General features: G+C 37.8%; 1 protein-coding gene across 1 annotated transcript; it reads left to right on the top strand.

Moving 5' to 3' along the window:
* Positions 1 to 237: 237 nt before the first annotated feature.
* Positions 238 to 1,173, top strand: LOC103211164 (olfactory receptor 12D2-like). Its single transcript, XM_007957080.1, has one exon. The coding sequence runs from the start codon at positions 238 to 240 to the stop codon at positions 1,171 to 1,173; it is 936 nt and encodes a 311-aa protein (XP_007955271.1).
* Positions 1,174 to 8,817: the final 7,644 nt, after the last annotated feature.

Here is an 8,817-nt window from a genome sequence, read left to right as displayed (position 1 = left end):
TGAGGAGTGGCTGGTGGGTTTGAACTGCCAGCCTTCTGGTTAGCAGTCAAATGCCTTAGACACTATGTCACCAGACTATACTCTCTCAAAAATATTTTTGTCAAGATGAGAAAATCCTAGATGAAGGATTCTGATTCTCATTAGGGGTGGAACTCTGGTGGCACAGTACCTAAGGCATTTGACTGCTAATCAGAAGGTTGGCGGGTCAAACATATATGTTGTTTTGTTTTTTAAGTGATGCTGAACCAAACCTCAGTTACTGAATTTCTCCTCCTGGGAGTGACAGACACCCAAGAACTGTGGCCTTTTCTCTTTGTGGTTTTCCTCACCATCTACTTAGTCAATGTCGTTGGGAATGGAGCTATCCTGATGATCGTCATCTCTGATCCAAGACTCCATTCACCTATGTATTTCTTCCTGGGAAACCTATCATGTCTAGATATTTGCTACTCCACAGTGACATTGCCAAAGGTGCTGGAGAACCTTCTCTCTACACACAAAGCAATTTCTTTTGTGGGATGCATAAGCCAGCTTCATTTCTTTCACTTCCTGGGCAGCACAGAGTCCATGTTGTTGGCCGTCATGGCCTTTGACCGCTTTGTGGCTATCTGCAAGCCACTTCATTACACTGTCATCATGAATCATCAGTGCTGTACCCAGATGGCGAGCACAGTCTGGGTCATTGGGTTTTTCCATGCCCTGATGCACTCCATAATGACCTCTCGCTTGGACTTCTGTGGTTCCAACCATATCCATCACTTCTTCTGTGATATCAAGCCATTGCTAGAGTTGGCCTGTGGAAACACTGAGCTCAACCAGTGGTTGCTCAATATTGTCACAGGGACCCTTGGTATGGGCCCTTTCTTCCTCACGCTTCTCTCCTATTTCTATATTATCATGTATCTCCTCTACAAGACCCATTCTTGCAACATGCTTCACAGAGCACTATCCACATGTGCCTCCCATTTCATGGTAGTTATTCTTTTCTATGCCCCTGTTGTCTTTACCTATATTCATCCTGCTTCAAGCAGCTCCATGGACCAGGAAAGGATCATCGCCATTATGTACTCTGTGCTCACACCGGTACTAAATCCACTGATCTATACTTTGAGGAACAAGGAAGTAAAGAGAGCCTTGATCAGAGTGATCAGAGCAATCAGAGGGAAACTATGATGTGATGGAAACTAGAGTATTTTTCTGAGGTATAAATAAGTATCCAATGAGAAAGTTGAGATTTGAATTTATATGGCTTCTCAAATTGTTTAGATTATATAAAAAAAAAGAGAACTGCATAAAGGAAGGATAAATGGTAAACTTTCACGTTAAGTATGTAGTATAAACCAAACTTCAACAAATTAGACAATAGCCATGTAATCTTAATACTGAATTGATTTTTTGGGGTATCAGTTGGTATGACTGATTTCTTGTGCATTTTAATGTATTCTTGTGTGAGATCAGATGTAGAAATATGCCTATCTTACATATATATTGGGTATTAAAATATTTAGATTTGTTCATTTATGCCATTCCTTTATTTTAACACATTTCAATGTGAATAGATAATTATTATGATTTTATATTTTGAGGATTTTAATTTGGAGTCATGATAATTTAATTGTAAAAGCAAATGCTAATTCATAGATGAGGGAAAAGAATTCTTAAGAGGTATGTCATGATTTCTTGTTCATCAAGCAGAAATGCAAATAAGTCATTAAAACAAATGAACTACAATCACTAACAGAATGAAATAACTAAAGGTTCATCTAAAGAGTTCTGGTACCTCTGTCTCCAGAGATCTTTTAAAAGTCAGCTGGTCCAGCTACCCGGAGGGAGAGAGTAGTTAGACGTATGGGCTCAGGACCATGGTCACAGAGGACACCAAGCTCAATTGGCATAACATACTACACAAAAACATTGTTCTACAGCCTACTTTGGTGAGTAGTGGCTGGGAACTTAAAAACTTGCAAGTGGCCATCTAGATGCAACAATGGGTCTTTCCTTGTCCAGAGCAAAGAATGAAGAAAACCAAAGATGCATGGAAACAATTAGTCCAAAGAACTGGTACATCATGCAATCCCCAACATATTTGACCATGACACCAAAAGAACTAGATGGTGCCCAGCTATCACTGTCAACTACTCTGAGGAGGAACAGCTCAGGAGATCCTAGATAGAGTGGAAGATCAATGTGGAACAAAACTCAAAGTCATGAACAAAAATTAAAAAAACAGGTTTGCTGGTCTAATAAAGCCTGGTGAGATCCTTGAGACTATGGTCCCTAGCTAGTCTTCAGGCCTGGAATGAACTCACTCCTGTGACTTCCACCAAACAATAGACAATCATACGGGGTGAACATATGGTGTGATCCGTCATGGGAGAACCGAAAGGCAGTGTTTGCACAGGGAGGTGTATAATGTGAACATTTATATCAGGTAGATGCACTCCATAGAATGATCAACTATGGGCAGTATTTGCAAAGGGAGATAGTTCAGAGGGCAGAAATGCAGAGGAAAGGACCCAGGGAAAAGATAACCAAAGGGAAGAATTGGGAAAAGAGCTGTTGCATCATGGAGATTGCAGACAATGTCATGAAAGCAAATTTGTATGAACTGTCACATGGAAAGTGAATTTGCTCTGTATACTTTCACCCAGATCACAATTAAAAAAAAAAAAACTCATTGAAAGGTTTACACACAGAAGGAAATTTTCTTTGTTGGTTACCTAGGATGGGAAGGGAAGGGAAGCAAAACTGCTAGCTAGTTAAGAGACATGTATTGATTTGGGTAAAGGGAAAGACAATATACCAAAAGCAGGTGACCAGCACCATGTCACTATGGCAATGGAGGACAGAGAGAAGCGCACAAAAGGTACAGACAACAAAGGTAAATACTGTTGTATACACAATACTGCATTATCACTAATAACAAATATTAATCTACAGGTGGATGGATACTTAGGTAGATAGGCAAGATGAACTGTTATGAGTAGGTGAACAGGAATACACAAATGACCATATTTAGATTTGGCAGATGATATTCCTATATACTTATTTTATGTGCTGTAAAAAGTCCATATATATATATATATTTGTTGTTGTTGTTGTTATGTGCCGTCGAGTCGGCCCCGACTCATAGCGACCCCTCCTTGGGTTTCCGAGGCAGTATCACTACGGAAGTAGGATTGCCCAACCTTCCTTCCGAGGAGTGGCTGGTGGATATATATATGTGGATATATATATACGTATATTATATATATATATATACATATATATATATATATATATATAAAGGGATCGGGGAAAAGTTATGATAACTTCTTAGTCACAACCAAACACCTTCAGGGAGTGAGTCACTGGGACAGTAGGCTTGGGACTATGATCATGGAGGACATCAAGCTCAATTAGCATGATACGGTACACAAAAATAATATTCTACATCTTACTTTGGTGAGTAACAACTGAAATCTTAAAGGCTTATGAGCAGCCATATAACATGCAAGTATTTTTCTCTCCTTGCCCAGATCACGGAAGAGTAAAGAAAGTTGAAGTCACATGGAAACAATCAGTCCAAGGGACTAGTGGACCATGGGAACCTCAGCCTATATGACCTTGATACCAGAAGAACTAGATGTTGCCTGGCTACCAATGCTAACAACTTGTAAAGGGATCAAAATTGAAGGCTGTGTAGAGTGGGAGGAAAATCTAGGACAAAATTCAAAATTATAAAAAAGACCAGGCTTACTGATCTGATAGAAACTGAAAAACCCTGAGACTAAGGAACCTAGTCATTGTTTGGGCCTGAAATTGAACAGACTCCCTGGCTTAATGTTCAAACAAACAACTGACATCCTATGAGGTAAACAATTCCACCAGAGAGGAGCACTCCTTGGATCAACCATAGGAGATTAGTAAAACAGCATTTGTGCAGGGGAAAAGCTCAGAATGCATAGGAAAAGGCAGGAATGCATAGGAAAAGGCAGGAATGCATAGGAAAGAAGTCCACAGGGAAAAGGAAACCACGGGTTGGAAGTGGGAAGAGAGCTATTACCTTGTGAGGATCCCAATCAATGTCATAAGGAAAATGTGTAAAAACTGAAGAATGAAAATCAAATTTGCCCTGTAAATTTTTACCCAAATCATAATGAAAAGTTTTTTTTTTTGAATAAAAGGGAATGAACACACATGATAGATGTTGTTTATTTCTATTATATTTACAACATATAAAATGACAAGGAATTAATAATGTGATGAATATATAATGAATTCCTGCAAAATAGCAATAATGAAAACTCAAAGAAAGATGGACTAGAAACACTACATTGGTAACTGTTATTAGAAAACTTAGACATACGGCAGATCACACAGAGATAGCCCTTGTATAAATCAGATTATTTTTCTTCCCAAAAAGATACAGATAAATGTTCAACTTTCAGCCAAACAATAGAAAGACACTAAGGAGGTATGCACTCCTTAGATCAGTCAATCATTAGATACCAAAATGGAAGCTTTTGCCAAGGGATAAAGCTCACAAGGCAGTAATTGATAAGAAAGAAAGATAAAGGGAAATGAAAATTATAGGGACAAAGCAGGAAGAGTGCTCTTACATTGCGGGGAGTACAATCAATGTCACATATGAAAAATGTGACGAACTGTTGAATGGAAATCAGTTTGCTCTCTAAACTTTCATCCAAATCACAATAAAAAAAAGTAAAAAAAAAATACATCAGTAGTGAGGATACACAGACATGTGATATAGCAATAAGGGAGGATATATAGATATGTGATATAGCAATAAGGGAGGATACATAGATATGTAAGCTTTTGGACTCCAAAATTAAAGAGTTCAGCATTATTACCAACAGTGAAGACTCATATTTAGAATAAATAACAAGTAATGCTATTTCTCTTTATTCTTTTTTCTTTGATTTTCATAGAAACATTTCTTTCTTTGGTTTTCATAGAAACATAGTACTAAAAGAATAGAATATCAATGATAACAGTCTTCCTTAAGTACTCAATAGAATGTGACTGGCTGCATTCCTTAACTGTCATGGCCAATTTTCTTTCCAATTGATACACCAGAGCACCTTCTAAGGAACACTCCCTCATCTTCAAAGGTAAGAAAGTGAATCCATACCTCTATCTAAAAGGAAATTTGAACAAGGAAATATACTAGACAATTGATGCTTATGTTGTTGTCCATAATTCTGAAACTAAGGAAGTAGTATAATAAGGCAAGAAAATAGGAATAATATTGTGCAAAAGAGAACTCAAGATAGAAATTCCCCGAGGCTCCTCCTTCACATTGCAGGTGTGGAAATGTATCCTGTTTACTCTTACAAAAATTCTTCCAACTCCCGAGGGGACCATCTCTCTCAAGACTTTTATGCCTCGAGATCTGTGCCTCATAAAAAGGCAGGCAGAGTATCAGAAAAGGAAAATAAGATTTTGAAGATGAAGACTTTATGCTACAATCCTAACATGAGTTTCCATTTCAAATAATTTTCTATTGGTAATCTCTTGAGTGTACACCTAAGAAGTGAAAAGTTTTCTTACCTATGAATCTGAAAATTATATCAGGTAAGAGAATGAAATAGGAAACAGGCTGCCAAGTTGTCAATATTTTCTATCAGTTAGTGAATGATCAGGGCTTGCTAGCATTAAATGTAAATGGCAGGATTGAAAACAGATTTCCTATTTTATAAATCTATTGTGGTTGTGGATCATGAAGGCATTATACTTCCCACATGTTTTTATGGTATTCTCAGTCTCAATTCAACATGCCTGGATCTATAGACATGATCCAAAGCAAGACAATAATATCTAAATATTAAAATCACAGTAAAAAAATAATTTAGAACAGAGGCATTTGATTTCTAATTTTAAAAAAAGTAGGAAAAGTTCTATTTTCCGAAACAAATTTTTTTACACACTATTTCTTTGTGAGTCAGAAAGTCAAAAATTATGTTTGGCATGTCATCTGCCTTTTAAACAGGAATGGTCAAATTTTTAGAGTACACACAACATACACGGTTATTGTTACATTGAATGATTTGAAGGCAGCCCTTCAGGAAGGTATTGCAAAGATTAGAGTATTCTCAAAATTGCTACCACATATTGAAAACCTAGGATCTCGTGGGCTCCCTAGAATGTTCCTAGTTCATTCACTGTTTATTGTTATTCACCTCAAATCATTTGTTTCTACTGCCAGTGGTTTCTCCAAACTCAAGTGATTTAACTTTTATAGGGAACTATCTAACCTGTATCTCATTTTAGCTCTTAGACTTCTCTCAGTAGCTCCCATTCCTGAAAATTTCCCACGCATCTTACTTCTTCCCTCCCAATAAACAAGAGCTGATCTACTACATTTGGAAATGAAAGGAACCAAAAAGAGCTATTTCACAAGAGCTTGTCTGCTTTGTCAATGTACCTGAAGGAGATAGGTTAAGTATTGGACTACTAAACAAAAGATTGACTATTCAAAGCTACCCAGAGGCAGTTCAGAATTAAGGCCTGACAATCTACTTCCAAAAGGTGACATCCTTGAAAACCCTATGGAACAGATCCACTCTGCATACATCAGGATGCCATGAGTGGCAACTGTCTGAAAGGCCACCAACAAAAACAACACATTTTCAAATAATGGAAGGAAAAAAGATTCAAAAGTTTTGCTGCCTCTCAGTAAACAGCTGAATTTAGTCAAATATTAAACCTTCTTATAATTAACTTATTTACAATTCTTAAAGAGTTTTAACATTCACTGAAGAAAACACTATTGTTTCGATTCAGCAAGTGAAATGAAAATGAATGTGTTTCTTTAGTAGGAAACAGAAATTTTATTTGATGGAAAGTGCAAAGGACAAAATATATTTTGCCAATGAAAAGAGCTAGAAATTTATGGGGCTTTTACAGAAAGCTGTGGTGCAGCAGACATCTTCTGGGATGAGGGAAAGCAATGTGACTGCCAGTGGCAGATTAACGGAAGTAAAGGCAATCATGGGGAATTTCACTTGAGGTAGAAAATCCCTTAACATCTGGAAATTGATGTTATTTCAGGCAAAATACAAATAGGACTTAAGGAAGTAGATCAACAGAGAAGATAGGATTTCAAGGGGACTAAAACCTGGGGAGCTCTGGTAGCATAGTGCCTAAGGCACTTGACTGCTAACCAGAAGGCTGGCGGTTCAAACCCACCAGGCACTCCTTGGAAGGAAGGTTGGGCAATCTACTTCTGTAGTCATAATGCCTCGGAAACCCAAGGAGGGGTCGCTATGAGTCGGGGCGGACTCGAGAGCACATAACAACAATAACAACAAGGAAGGAACTGTTAAGTTCATCAGAGGATGAACTTTACTTACCCAGGATTTGGGGGTATGATAATAGAAAAAGAGTCCAGAGCAACTAAAACATGGAAGCACTATACATTTAGTCATCGAGAAATAATTTGAGAATCCCACCTTGAGAAAATATTAAGGCTTATATTATAGGAATAAACTAAGCTTATCAGCAGATATATCAGTGATAAAATTTTAAATAAACTTCAAGCTAATAATATCTGATTATGTGGCTTCTTTTCCTATACCAACTAATACTTGATTATGCTCCCACGGATATAGAAGACATCTCTAGTCCAATTTACATCCTAAGAGGAAAAGGTGTTAATACTACTTTAAAGTAATGTTGTATTGTTATGTGCCATCCAGTCGGACTCGATACATAGCGACTCCTCCTTGGGTTTCCAAGGCAGTATTGCTTCGGAAGTGGATTGCCCAACCTCCCTTCTGAGAAGTAGCTGGTGGGTAGTAGGAATAGTTTTTCCTCTTAGGATGCACAGTGCCTACAGCATTTGGCTGCTAACCAGAAGGCAGGCGATTCAAACCTACCAGCCACTCCTCAGAAGGAAGGGTGGGCAATCTATTTGCTTAGTGATACTATCTCAGAAACCCAAGGAGGGGTCTCCGTGAGTCGAATCCCACTTGACTGCAGTGAGCTTTTGTTGGTGGTATTTTAAAGAATTTGTGGTCTTTAAAATATTTAATGATTCTTCTCTGTTTATTTTCATTAATTTTAATTCTTCCAGGTGGCTTTATTCTAGATTTAGAGATAGCAGCATGGTGGAGTACTTAAAATTTGCATCCAATTAGAGCTGATGCAGGAAGACAAAAGCAAAGTTGGTTGACTCACAACTTAGATGTTCACAGGCAAAGATGATGGGTGGCTGAAAAGATGCTCTGTATCTCTGACAGTAAAATACTGACAATAAATCAAATAAGGAAAAAAATATGGACAGTCAAATAGCTGTCATGTAGCCTTAATATTTGACAGTTTAATGGCCTATGTTCTATAAAACATCTGAGTTTGCCATCATGTCAAACAACTATAAAAATAAAAATCCACTTTCCATCGACTAGATTTTGACTCATTGTGACTCCATGTGTTACAGAGTACAATTGCATTCCATGAGATTTTCTTTGCTGCAACCTTTACAAAGGAGATCACCAGATCTTCCTTCTGTAGTGTACCTAGGTGGATTTAAACCACCAATCTGTTGTTAATGGAATGCAAACTGTCTGCCCAATGAAGAACCCTCAAAACAACTATTAAAAACAAAACAAAACAAAAAAAATCCTCCCTGCCCTTGAGTCAATTCCACTCATAGTGACCCATCCTTGGGTTTCCAAGACGGTATCTCTATGAAGTAGACTGTGCAATCGTCCTTCTGAGGAGTGGCTGGTGGGTTTGAACTGCCAGCCTTCTGGTTAGCAGTCAAATGCCTTAGACACTATGTCACCAGACTATACTCTCTCAAAAATATTTTTG

This window comes from Orycteropus afer, unplaced genomic scaffold, assembly GCF_000298275.1.
Source record: "Orycteropus afer afer isolate SDZICR_OR568_19922 unplaced genomic scaffold, OryAfe1.0 scaffold00701, whole genome shotgun sequence".
NCBI classification, from domain to species: Eukaryota; Metazoa; Chordata; class Mammalia; order Tubulidentata; family Orycteropodidae; genus Orycteropus; species Orycteropus afer.
The sequence above is the reverse complement of the archived record's forward strand: the minus strand, read 5'-3'. Positions and strand labels throughout refer to the sequence as shown.

Excerpts from the sequence above, each read along its gene's own strand:
- LOC103211164 (XM_007957080.1), top strand. The coding sequence starts at position 238 with ATGCTGAACCAAACCTCAGTTACTGAATTTCTCCTCCTGGGAGTGACA.